The sequence below is a fragment of the Etheostoma cragini genome, chromosome 15 (assembly GCF_013103735.1).
Source record: "Etheostoma cragini isolate CJK2018 chromosome 15, CSU_Ecrag_1.0, whole genome shotgun sequence".
Classification (NCBI taxonomy): domain Eukaryota; kingdom Metazoa; phylum Chordata; class Actinopteri; order Perciformes; family Percidae; genus Etheostoma; species Etheostoma cragini.
This window is the reverse complement of record NC_048421.1, coordinates 5,737,419-5,751,353: the sequence shown is the minus strand read 5'-3', so window position 1 is coordinate 5,751,353 and position 13,935 is coordinate 5,737,419. Positions and strand designations below refer to the sequence as shown.

The window sequence follows — 13,935 nt, the reverse complement described above, 5'->3', positions numbered from 1 at the left end:
AGAGACAATAGAGTGTTAGAGACTTTATAGTTGGACTTTATTGCCTCTTAAAGGAAGGGTGTATAAAGTGTATGTCCAACAGGGAGAGGACTAGTCAGCGGAAGATTTCAAGGCACATATGAGGGGTTGAGGCTGGGTCTAGGGGTTAACTGAGGGCGGCAGGGCGAGTTCGCAGTGTGAGGGGAATGACGTGGGCAGAGAGGAGAGTTGATGTGCCACTGTGTGTGAAGCCAGTCTGGCATGCTAATCAACCACTTGAGATTGCAGGACAACATGAGGAGACAAAAACTCAGACGTTGACGCTGTTGTGATTAGATTCAGCTGTAGTTTGATGTGTAGTATCTGGCTTTTATTCAACAACTAACTGTGTGTTGAACAACTGTGTTACATTACTGTACATGTCAATTACCTGACGCTTTTTTACAAAGCGACTTACGATTGCTGTACTGTTTATGTCAGAGGTTGCACGCCTCTGGAGCAACTATGGGTTAAGTGTCTTGCTCAGGGACACGTTGACTGATGTATCGCAGTGGGAATCAAACCCAGGTCTCACACCAAAGGCATGTCTCATATCCACTGCACCATCACTGTATAAAAAGGAACTAGAGCTCATTATTTTCAGCTTTTATTTAAACAAAACACAAAAAAGGAAAATGGAAATATATTAGCATTCATGAGGAACGGAACATCAATAATACAAACACTGCATCTGCGGTAAATTCAGATTTTAAACAGTTTTTGTGTTTTTGTTTTTTACCTAGTAATGAGATGGACTGAAGTGCAAAATCAGCAGCTCAATTGTATTTTCTCCCATTTTTTCTATTCTGGAAGTACTTTCTGAGCTGTCAGCACCACAAGAGGACCTCTTACTTTACTGTGGTAAAAGTCCCTATCCTGCAGAAAATATAACAGTTTTGGGTGCAAAAGGAATCTGTGAAAAAATCGGTTTAAACCTTTTTGGTGAAAAAAAAAAAAATAATAATCAAGAATTGTCCTGTGAAAATCTCAAAAAAAAAAAAAAGAAACAAAAAATAATGTATCCTTAAGGATAACATATTTAGAAGAACTGACGACAGTACTCTGGGCAGCTAAATGCTCTATAGTAATCACAATTAAGAACGGGGCGGCTGTGGCTCAGTGGTAGAGCGGTTGCCTGCCAATTGGAAGGTTGGTGGTTCAATCCCCGCCCCTGCAGTCATTGTCGAAGTGTCCTTGGGCAAGACACTGAACCCCGAGTTGCCCCCGGTGCTGCGCGTCGGAGTGTGAATGTGTGTGAGTGTTTATCTGATGAGCAGGTGGCACCTTGTACGGCAGCCCCGGCCACAGTGTATGAATGTGTGTGAATGGTGAATGTTTCCTGTAGATGTAAAAGCGCTTTGAGCAGTCGTTAAGACTGGAAAAGCGCTATATAAATACAGCACATTAACATTTAACACATATACTGTAATTTCCCATTTTTTTGGGATCAATAAATATCTATCTATCTATATCCATATGAGGTTATTTCACTGGCTGCTTTTTTCAGTGCTGGTTTTTTTTACGTTTCATCTCGAAGCATAGAAACAACGGCACATCAATCAGAAGGCTGCAGGCTAAAAGAGCGTCAGCACTTATAGAAAGGCACAACCTGAAACACGCGGCATAATTAGGCTCTTTGTTGGAGCTTCGAGAGAAAAGACAGCTTTGATTTCAAGTTTTTCACCCTTGAGGCTGCCCTGCACATCCCTGTCATTACTCCAACAGTTTAAAGTGGTGGATTACAGAAACCACTGACCCCCAATTGGACATTTGTTGAATCATTCTTCCAGGTTACTGATCACAATTCAGGCATGTCAGTGCGTTTGCAGGGAGAAACCAGGTGAAATCCCCTGGTGTCTCTGTTGATGTGCTCCATTAAATGAAGCCCACTAGACGTAATTGATATGGAACCGTCATCACAAAAAATGTCTACGCACAGCAGTGCTCATAATATCCTGCATGTTAAACCAGAGCCTGAGACACACTAGTGTGTGAAAACAATAAAAATACATCAGCATGAGTAAAAGAGAGAAGGCAGAGAGAATCTGAGAACCCTCTCTGGATCACAACACCTAGGTGGCAGTGTGTGTACGTACATTACTTCTCCACTCTGCTGACAGAACAGGTGAAACTTGACAGTCTGCAGCTACTTCAACCCTCGTTATTCTCTCCCCTCCTCTGTTTTCTCACTCCATCCTCCCCCCATCCTCCTCTCCTTAGGTGTTGCGACGGCATGCTCTGTTGCCGGCTAATTACCCATGTCACTCTGGGAGAGGGTGGGATCCCCAAGCGGAAGTGACAGCTGTCTTTGCCACTCTGAAAACCGCTGCAGGGCCCCCCACCGACCCCCCACCCACAGTGTACGAGAAGGGCTGCTGTTACTGAATGAAGTGATGTCACAGCCAGCTCAATTACAATAAAACCCAGGACTGTGCTTCTTATTTTGTTCTACTACTACTGCTACTACTACTACTACTACTACTACAATGGCTCTCCCTTTTCATGGATCTATCTTTCTTACTTCAGGACTGAACCTCTGTCAACAAGGTTCAAGTCTCAAACTCATATCTCAACGTCTACTCTACACTGCCACCATTTCACTTATTATGGAGAATTCCTTGCAGTTTAAGACTTGCACTGGTGTTGATGATGCAATTATGGTGCAATAATAGAGTAATTTGGTAAATAGATACAAGCCTGGGGCGATCTGTATGAGCACAACCTACATAATAATCTGTCAATTTGATAGTGTGTGGGAGAGTAAGGGATGGGGAGAAATGTTACAGTTTTCTATTCATTAAGAGTCACAGTGAGGGGGATTTATTTATGGATGGTCAGCATCTGCCATTAATTGGCCAATTTCAGATGGAAATAATAATAATATCGTGGGGAGAGGGAATATGGTCTGGGCCTGAACAACCTACTTAGCTTCAATTTCAGCCTTCCATTACATTTTCTCTGAGGCTGAACATTTCATTTCCTGATGAAAAAAAAGACCAAAAAATCAGCCCTAATGGAACAGCACTGCAGACTTATATACATATAATCTCTCAATACAGTCACCCTCCACACCCACACCCACACCCACGAGCCCTAGCCTTGGCCGATGTTTCCTCCCAAGTCTTTTGCAATTTCTTAAACATTCCTGATGGTATTCCCAATGGAGACAGACTGCTGTGATTCAATACACCACTACACCAATTAGTGAGGTAAATAATAGCACGGCCAGTAGAAGCATGCCCACTGCAGCATCTTCCCCACATCCCTGATCTCCCTAGTCTATTCTTATGGAGAACGTTTTCAGCACAGCCTGAAATTTAAGATCAAAGGGCAGCCCATCAATGCGCTTATCCTTCTACAGCAAGAGTTACAGTACTCAATAACAAGTGTACATTATTATCAGCCTGTCAGCGCCAGCTTCATACCACCCACTGACAGAGAAGAATCAACAGGAAATCTCGTCTTGTACACCGTCATTTTCCCGAACCAGCCAGCGTGAAGCCGGAGAAGCTTTGAAAGATCAAGCCGCCAATAAAATGTCTGAGACAGGACTGGACCCATCTGCCTTCTGAACTCCTTTCATTGCACCTGGCCAGTGTGACAATCAATTGCTATTATTTTAGATGACACCATCTGGTTAGACTGACTGGGAGGCATGTTGTGTATATATATCAATTCCTATCATTTTAAATGAAACCATCTGGTTTTACTTTGTAAATGTGTATTTGTAAGCCTGTGTGTGTGTGTGTGTGTGTGTGTGTATGTCCACTTGCATAATCATTTGTGTGTGTGAAGTGGAGCCACAAGCTCATTATAGCACTATAGCCCGTGAGCTGCGGCGGATAGAAGGTGCACAAACTGTAGGGATGCTGTCTCGCCCTCAGGCTGAAACAGCACTCTGGAGTGAGGAGAGATAGCTTGTCGGTTTGTGGCCAAAGGTGACTAAAAACAGTGTGTGGGCAACCGCGCCACGATTGGGCTTCCGGTTATCCTGCCGCCCCAAAGAATCTCACATTAAAATTGGATGGTAGGAAACATCATCACACAAAAGCAGAGAATTGTACATCAATTGCAGCAGTTCTACCCACAGCATGAAAATAACAGGATCAAAGAGTCCAATGTAAAACGTACCCGTGCAGCTCCTTGAGGGAAACCGAGATCTTGAGGTTGTGTCCCAGCACATGGAGGGCTGTGAGGATGTCGGCCCATTGCACCATCTCACCCAGAGGACCCCCCTTCAGCACTTTGGGACTGAATACATCCCCAGACTCCTCTGTCAGAAAGCCCACATGAACTAGAATCTGAATAAAGATAAAAAGGAGAAAAGTCAAGGCCATGTGCTTTGTGTGAATTTGTTTTTCACTTGCATTGTACGGATCAAGCCATCTCTTTTATGGTTGTTATATTCAGACTATCTCCGTGTCCCTTGCGGTGGTTAACTGACATTTTTGCAAAAGCAATTTTCACAAACGCTTAAACAGATTCACACATGAATAAATTCAGATATTTGGCATGGATCCGCAATGTCAAATTTTTAATAGAATTGTGTATCTAATGAAAGCGAGAAAGAAGAGTGATAAGCATAGTCACACCAACGTAACTCCTAAGAATACAATCAACTGTGCATAGAGTTGAAATGAAAGTTGACCTACCGAGGGCTAATTGATATGCAGAACGATACCGAGCGGTTTAATTGCCGATGGGGAAGAATGGAATTTTCAGACTGTTAAATATGTAATTAAATCAGATTTCTTTAACAGATGGCAGCATTTAATTTTGTCTTGAAAAAAAAAAAACTTTCAAAAGACAATTTTATTAATCTGCTATACCACACATTTATTCACCATGTTGTTTATAAGTGTGACAGTGAGTTCTCTCCACATCTTACAGTAGATATCAACATCAACACCTTTGACACCAGTTTGGACAGGAACCAGTTGTTTCCACCCAAAATCTATTTCGGAATAGTCTTGCATATTTATGTTTTACTTCATTTCATTTCAATAAGGCCTGGTTTAAAAATGTTTTAATGGGGGTTTGATAGGCGTTATATAGTTATATTTACATGTCTAAGTTACATGTCTGTATAAGTTATATTAGTACCTAGACTTGACCAATGTTTCCCTGGCTAGTCCAGTATGTGTACGTCTAGGCTGAATTGATTTTGGATGCCTTCCAGACTTAAATATTACAGTATAACTAGATATGGCTCAATACCTTTTTCTCTTATACTGTACTAACCTGTACATGCTGTTAAATGAGTTGAGGAGCTAATTAGCTATCTAGCCTGCAAACTGAAGTTCCTAGTGAATGCATCTTTGGTCACAATTAAAAAAAATTATCTATTTGGTCCAATTAAAGTACAACCTGATAAAACTAAAACATAACTGATAATTCCTAACTCCAACATCACATGTGTACCACATCAAGAGTTTTAGAGGGTGAAGTAAGAGCGGAATATGCTTTATTAATGCTAAACTCTCAGTGCACGTTAAAGAGCAAGAGAGAACAGACGTTTCATGAAAAACATCTCTACTCTCTACAAATCTGTCCATTTCTGTTTTCTTAACAGCACTCAGTGTTTCAGCGATGGAAGGCAACCCTGCAGGGTCGGGTTTATGGATGGTAACTACGACTGTCAAAACACAGCTCTCTCCACAGTGAGGAAGAAATTTGGAACCGCAAATTGTTATTAACAGAACAGGCTTTGATTTATCCATCTGAAAACTGGCCAATGAAAGAAACTGATGAAAAGCACACAACAGAACGCCAGGATACTGTCAGCTCGTTTAGCAAACGCGAAACGCTGCAAATTAATGTCTTTCATTCCTTGTGTTTGTTTTAAGCTTTTGGAGTATCAAGCAACTTTTCTTTTTCTTTTGGAGAGCTGTCCGCATGTTCGCAGTGAAACAATTTGGTGAAATGCGGCTCCTCAATGCAATCTTCAGCCTTTTCTCACTATAAGAAGCAAACCTACATATAATCACAGTGTTCTATTAATACGACACTCCGTACAGACATGCGTATAAACATGTTGCAGATGTTGGAAATGAAGAACATGAAATGCTTAAGATATTGTTTTTTAAACAAAACCATTTTATACATATGGAAATGATTTGGTTACAGTTGTTAACAGGTGTTGAATATACGGTATGTTCTTAGTAGGGTGCTGACTTTGACAGTTTTAATGCTAAAAAGAGGGACGTAATGTAAAAAATATGGGAAAAAATAACATTATGAGTTAAAATGTCTTGGCCATAATTATCCTAGTGATTTTGTATCATACCTCCATTATGTTTTGGGCACTCACGAGAGAGTTTAAAAAAAACAAAAAAACATTTCCCTTGTGTGGGTAAAGCTCCCACAACACAGGAGCCTGCACTTCCCATAATGCAACTGGATAGCCTTCCATTAGACCTTTCCTGCTTGCCAGTTTTATTTTTACAGGATGGTAGGGGAAGACTAATCCATGATTTGCTCGCTGTGACATTCTTCCCTTAACCATAACCAATCCCACTCCTCTTACGTTGACCTAACCAACTCAACCACAGCTGGCAACGAGTAGTAGCCATTCAGGGATGAATATTCATGAGACTTCCCCTATCAATTGGCAAAAAAAACAAAAAAACTTGCTTCCTTCCTAGTAATTGGCCACTTCTTTCAAACCCCACATCCCCAGTTAGCAAAGCAGGCTCTTTCGAGGTGAACTGTGCCTCGCCTGTAAAGTGGACGAGAGCAGGTGGCAGCAGCAGGTGGCGGTGACAAAAAGCAGCGGTAAATTCGGCCAGTTTCCAGTCGATTCCAGCAGCCTTCATGCTGAACAGGAAGTCAAAGAAACACTTACATCCTGTTAGGCCAGATTCTGATTTAATAAAGTGTTTTCAGGCACATATTAGCTTGTACACAGTCTCCAGTTGTTTTTATTAACACAGAGTAGCTGTCAAAATGCAATCTGTTGCTGATGTTACGAAACAACAGTCTGTAGATAATCCGTAATCAGAACAGATTTCGTCTACCATCTCTAAACTTCACTATCAGACACACAACGTGCTTGGTACATAATAAGTCTTTTAAATCACACAAATAGCAATTAAAATCTCTCAGATTCTAAAAGAAGTTTATATAAAATGTCATCATTTTGACTTGATTCTGAACCGATCAGCTGTTAAATCAGCTGAGAGGCAGGTGTTTCCCAACATGCCCTGGGTCCACCTGGGTCTTGTAGTTTGTGAAAAGCAACTGCGCTGCTCGCATCTCAAACCTGAGGGCACCTTGATCTCGTGAGATTATCGTTGCCCACATGTGGATGACATCAGAGCAACTCGGGATTGAGTTGGTTCTACGCAGACCTGGCTTAACTCACACGACCCTAATGACAAGTCTCCAGCCCATGCAGAGATAACCCTGATGACATAACTGTGACATCATAGGGGTTATTCTTTCAGACTTCAGAAAGCTCTCACAGTTGATTGGTCTTCACAAACTGAACATGATGTAGAAATGTTCAGTTGTATACATCATGAATATGATTACTATATATTCTCCAGTTAATACTTGTACATTACTTTTCACATTTATTCAACAGATGTAAAGGTCTTTCAAATTTCAGCATGCTTATTTATGACTCACCAATGGTTTGGGTATAAAAATAGTGTTGCTACAAGGATGTTGTTCTGCCAAGATTTTACGGTGTTAGTCATATGTTCGTCAGGGTAAATGATCCCAGGATGTCAGGCGGTGACAAGAAACCTTATGTTGTATATAAATGGGAGTGTAGAGTGGATTAGGTAGAGAACCACACTCAGAGCTGCACACATTGCAGTAAAGTTATTTAATACTCTTATAATCTCTGTGGCTCCGAAACAAAGTGGATGGACGGATTGACTGGTTGAGCGGTTAACACCACCTTATTTTAACTACTATTTTCTCTGGACCCCCCCCCAAAAAAAAAAGCACAGCTCAAAGCAAAAGAATACTGCTGGCATCCCATTTTCAGCAAGACGGAAACATGTAAACATCAAACAAATCATCTTGTGTCATTAACATATCAAACAGCCACAAAAAGGCAAAAACAACTCAATCAAGGGATGAAAGTGTAGCAGTGAGTGTGAGAAGTTCTGTATTGTTGCAATTAAAATAAATCTAAGTGATAGAAATATTTACAGTCTATTTCGAAATTAAGATGTTTCTGGGTTAATTCCTTAAAAGTTATTTTGTAAAGGTTTTAACACACACGCTAGAAGGAATCTAACGCAATTTCATCAGATGTCTTTCTCAGCAGGCAGCACTCTTTGACACTTTGTGGAAATGTCCCTGGAAATGTTAGTGGTGAAAGTGCACTAAAGCCAATGAACCACCGGCTAGGGATCCCTTTGCACCATTATCTACTCTGTCTGTAACTCAGCATGCTTCAATTTACACACACCGAGAACTGAAGATAAAAGAACAAGATGTTCGTCCAACAAACTCTCCGCTGAAGACTAAGCAGCCGAGCATTAAAGGACTGTCTGGCTTTCTGATGTTTGATCCAAAACATCATGTGCTAAGAGGTTTACTCTTTAAAGCCTAAACAGATGAATCTAGATCAAATTAGAAGCTGAGGAAGAGTGTTTTTTTAGAGTTACAGGAAATAAGAAAATAGAAAATAAGAAAATCGCTCAGAAAAGATAAAACCACAACACAGACTTGTTCTCTTATCCCACACTTTTGTCCTCCAGTGTGCACAGAAACATAATGTGTGTGCCTCATATTCACCCTTTTCTGCTCTCTCCAGTGGTTGCGGAGCTTGTCATCCAGCCGTCGAGCAGCGGAGGCCCACTGTGCTGCCATTCTGCGTATGCGCCTCTTCATGAAGCTCAGTGATTCTTTCCCTGAGCCCACCTGCTCCAGCAGAGCCCGGATGTCAAACTGGAAGACAGCCTGGAAGACAGGATCACAAGTGTAGAGAACTTCTGATCATTCTCATAAGCCAGTGCTTCATTTTTCTTCCGTAGACTAAGAAACAGGCTGGCATTCAGATTGATAATTTGGCCTGAAGCAGAAGGGGTGGGATATGGCAAAAAACATAAAAGTGGATCTCTTTTCATTAGAGGAGAGTATCGAGGACATAGAGGCTGTCATATCATGTTATCTGCTAGTGCCCTTGGGCTAGGCCTCTCAGACAGGTTGCCTGAGGGATTTCTGGATCATCCTCATAAATAGTCTGCTCTCATTTTACATCTCCTCCTCTGCCTCACTATAATCACTGCATCACAGAGCAATACCAGCATGTGAGCTTTAATCAATGGAATAGCTGCATGGGGGAGCACAGATGACTTAGAAATATACAGAAGAGGAACTGGTGCACACAAACACAGACTACCTTTCCCAAACACACAAAAGAAAGATATTCTCAAAGACAAAAATCTATATACAGAGCTGTACTGTACTCTCACTATGCAGGTGAAGTATTGCTCTCAAGAGTACCCAAGGGGAGCCTAGGGATTAGTCTCAGTGAATACAGGCTGGCAATTAGAGCAGAAGGTAGAACTGTGGAATGAATCCACATCATCAGGGCCCGTGGTGCGGGCTGTACATTACTCTGGGGAGAAAGAGGGACGCAGGGAGAGGCAAAGGGTGGGATAGACTATGAGGAGTGATTAAAAGCACAATGCATAATTTGTTGATGCTGAAAACAAAAATCAAATGAGGCAGAAAGGCAAACAGCAATGGAAACTGGGGATGGCAGCCAGCATCCTGTAAAGGGGGTATTCAAATTGATTAATCAAAACATAAAAGCTCTAAATGCTCTGTTTCAACTTGGGAAATAAGTTAAAGAAGCCCTCTGTAGCATCAGTTTCAGGCTACCAAATCTACAGTAGCAGTAGTTTAACAGCACAATGATTTTTAGCATTCTGCCATTTATGTTTTGCTTGTCATTTCTCAAACTGACTGACTAATTATGCATTTTTAACTTCATACCAGCTGCCTTGTCACTGCTAAATATGGTCATAAATACCTTTGTGTGGCTGTGGCTCAGAAGATAGAGTTTTTGTCTACCAATCAGCTGTTCGATCCCTGGCTCTTGCTTTATACGTGTCAAAGTGTAAATGTTTCTTTGATGAGCAGGTGGTACCTTGGTACCTCAGGAACCATTGGAATGTAATGTATGTATGAATGCTGGCTTGTATTTTAAAGTGCTTTGAGTGGTTTGAGAAAAGTGCTATGTAAATGCAGTCTATTTACCATTTCTTCACAGTGACTGTGTGTGAAACTAACCTGCAGAGACAAGGACATGCTCGCGTTTTTGGCCTCCCACTTGAATAACCAGCTACTGTGTTCCTGACTGCTTGTGCTTTCGAGGAACTTGGACTTAAGCTGTAGGTCAAACTATTGCCCAGTGCTCAGTTCATGTTTTATACCCTTCAGCTGACTGTGTTGTGGAATTAAAGCAAATGACACAGAGATGTTGTTTAACCTGTCTCTTGGGTGCAGGCTTCAAGGTGGGTGTAGCGGTCTGGTTCCTCCAGGCCAGCGGGGGGCAGAACCATTCCACCTCGCTCAGGTAGACAAGGAAGGAGCAATCGGAGCCGTCCACACCATAAAAGGTATAGCAAGGGTCTGAGGTCCAACGAGCGCGCATCCACTGGAAGACAAAAACCCAGAGTATGCTCTTAGGGCCCTAGGTATTAGCAAAGTTTTTCATTTGATTAAAAATGTAAAAAGGTATCATCAGAGGTTGGTTGAAAATCCTTCCATCGGGCACCCAGATAGCTCAGTTGGTAGAGTGGGTGCCCATATATAGAGGTATACTCCTCGACGCAGCCGGCCCGGGTTCAAATCCGGCCTGCGGCCCTTTGCTGCATGTCACTCCCCCTCTCTCTCCCCTTTCACAACCTCAGCTGTCCTGTCCATTTAAGGCCTAAAATGCCCCAAAAAATTATCTTAAAAAAAAAAAAAAAAAAAAAAAAAAAAAAAATCCTTCCATTATGTCCTCTCATCACTTGGCTGTCATTCTTATTCACTCTCATATTTTAATCCTCAATGGGATGCATCTGGTCCTTTGTAAAGTACATGCACAGAAAAAAAAAATCCAGTGGCTGTATTAATAAGATGTTGTCCAGGTTAAGCTGAACCTTTGATGCTAAGTAGTCAAGTACCACAGACAGTAGAGTTTTAATAAGTTCCCCAACATAGGTGGAGTCAGAAAAACCTGTGATGAAGTCATGCAGCAGGGTAATGTGATGAAAATGTTAGAAAGAGAAGAGGGCAGATTTAGTTTGAGTCGTTCAGGTCAACTATTCTTCCTATATTCACTGTAGGCTGCAAAGAGTGGACATCCAAGGGAAGCAGACAGGATACTTAAATAATGAAAACGTCCAGCTTTATTTTTAGGCTGGAGGGCTTTCACAAGGTAGTAAGGAGTTAAATGAAAGTCCTATTATAGTGCATGCATATGGCGTGACAGTGGGACTGCCTGGCATATTTATTGAGGCCTACTTCATGCATAAACATGATTGTGATACTAAGAATAAATAATTGTGCACATGCAGGTTACTCCCACGGCTTAGCAAGCTTTATATACATGCATACATACACACAGTACACGGCAAAAGTACAGGCCAACACACACACACACACACACACACACACACACACACACACACACACACACACACACACACACACACACACACACACACACACACACACACACACACACACACACACACACACACACACACACGTTTTTCATGTTTATCTTCAAATCTTGAGTTTTTCTTCCTTTTCTTTAACGATTTCCACACACACTTTGGATATATATCATTTATGCTTGTATTGTATACACTGCAGTTTCCTGCTGTTGCTACTGCGGCTTTAATCCATACAGTGTATACAGTATTAAATGATGCAGTATGTTAATAAACCAACATTTTGTTTTATTCTTTTCTAGATTCTGTTTCTTTGGCACTTAGACAAGGAGCCTTTATACATCCCCTTATCAAACAAAATGTATGTCGCACCAAGGTGAGTCACCAAGAAAGGACAACGGCATATTAGCTTTCTGTGTGATATGTTTGGACTTATAGTATTGAGACTTACATTCATCTTGCTGGGACAGTCTGGATAACGGGGATCTTTAGGAGTCTCACATTGTCCTAATGTTCCATCCCTCACTGGAGAAAAAGACAAACACAGTGTATTTATCAAAGCCTAGACACACAAACACATTCCAACAAAAGTCCACACACGTCAGACACTGGCCCAAATCAGCAGAAAGGCTGCACCATTTAGCAGATTTGTTTCCAGACGTGGCACAGACACAGAAGTCAAAACACAAAGATGAAGGGGATCACAACATGGAGGCAAGGCGAAAAATATCCACAATGTTTTTACATCTTTGGTCGGTTATATCAAAGCATCTGTTTTGTTTTCCATTATCTAGAAATTCTATCAATTAATCAGATTTGATGTAAGTTTTAATTTAACAAAACAACCAGCTCCAAACAATTTACATGTATAAATAGAATGAACAGGGCTTTTATCGATCAAAGTGGTCTTTTCAGCCCTTCCCCTGAGCATTAGGTCTGTTTGTCTTTTGCATTAACTCACACATCCTCCTGTCTTTGGGTTGAACAGAGATAAATGAGGCAGCTAAAGCCAACAAGCTCCTGTCAAAGCGCGTCCTTCCCTGCTGAATGGCCAAGACTCTGTTCCATCCCACTCACTGGATTTACTATAGATAGATTGCATTAGCAGATTCATGAAAATTATAAACTTCCCCCCTCTTTCTTGCTCCCTTTTTCTCCTCATCTCTCTTTCCGCTGCTCACTCTTTTCTTTCTGCCTCTCCATCCTTTTTCCCTCTTTCCTTCTCAAAAGCCTAATTAAAAGGGAGCAGTTGCAGCTTCTCCGCTAGCATCATGCCAAGCATCGTAGAGCACAATCACACAAACAAATAATTGCCAGACATTCTGTCTGATTATCATGATAACGGCAGACCTCTCACAATGAAAAGTGCTACTGCCTGCCGCTGTCAAAACCCAGCCAGGTTCAGATCAGCCTTTTTTAAATGAAATCAGACATTATGACCGTGAGCAAATTCTCTGATACTTTTTAATGAGACAGTGCGGTGAAAGGTTTTCAGTCATAATGTGCAAGGTTGTGGAAACAGGAGTGGAATTGAATTGTGAATTAAATTGCTCTGTCCGATTCCAATTCTCTGCCCTAATAAAAAGCAAAATTGAGAGCAAAGGACAATAAAGAAAGCTGACAGGCCTGGATCACATCAACTAGTAATTCATCACCATGATTTAAAAATCCTGTCCTTGTGTGGTTATGATATGGCAGTAACAATGGTGAACTGTACTGTGCTGCACAGGAGATCTCACACCCTCATACAAACAGTGGCATGCTATTTGAACAGGTAATGTTCCATGGATAATGTCTGCCATGTTCTATGACGGACCAGCAAGTGCACACATAAATTGTTCATCCAAGTGTTAGGCTGGATCCAGGCTCGACAGTCTGGCTTATGTGGGCACAGGGGAAAAGTGTCTTCAGATTGGATGGATTCAGGGATTGTACATGGGGGGATTCATCATTGGGGCTACAATTATATTTGGTATTCTCCCAGTGTTGAGGGGGAAGAAAGTGTGCGTGTGTGTGTTTTAAAATGGTACCTCTGTTGCTGGTCACGCTGCGCTGCAGGATCTGCTCCACCCTTACTGCCATGTCAGACATGTTCTGGGCTATGGCCTGAATCCGCTCCAATAGTCCTATAGGCTGAATCCTGAAACACAAAAAAAAAAAAAAAAAAAAAAAGAGAATATCTAAAATTATACCTGCGACAACCATCTTCTAACAACCTACATTCTCTTCAAACAGCAATCAGGCGCCTTCAAAAGAAAGGACGCTAGATTTCTTTTATAGCTTCTTT

General features: G+C 41.5%; 1 protein-coding gene across 3 annotated transcripts in view; it reads right to left on the bottom strand.

Annotated features, from left to right (window-relative positions):
• LOC117957512 (alpha-1,6-mannosylglycoprotein 6-beta-N-acetylglucosaminyltransferase B) overlaps positions 1-13,935 on the bottom strand; it is a 51,223-nt gene that overhangs the window by 20,528 nt on the left and 16,760 nt on the right. For all 3 annotated transcript variants that reach the window (XM_034893317.1, XM_034893316.1, XM_034893315.1), the window contains exons 4-8: positions 13,679-13,788; positions 12,100-12,173; positions 10,475-10,642; positions 8,773-8,937; positions 4,150-4,319 (exon numbers count right to left, since the gene is read on the bottom strand). In XM_034893317.1, the coding sequence (XP_034749208.1) occupies positions 4,150-4,319; positions 8,773-8,937; positions 10,475-10,642; positions 12,100-12,173; positions 13,679-13,788 (687 nt within the window). The remainder of the gene's footprint in view (positions 1-4,149; positions 4,320-8,772; positions 8,938-10,474; positions 10,643-12,099; positions 12,174-13,678; positions 13,789-13,935) is intronic.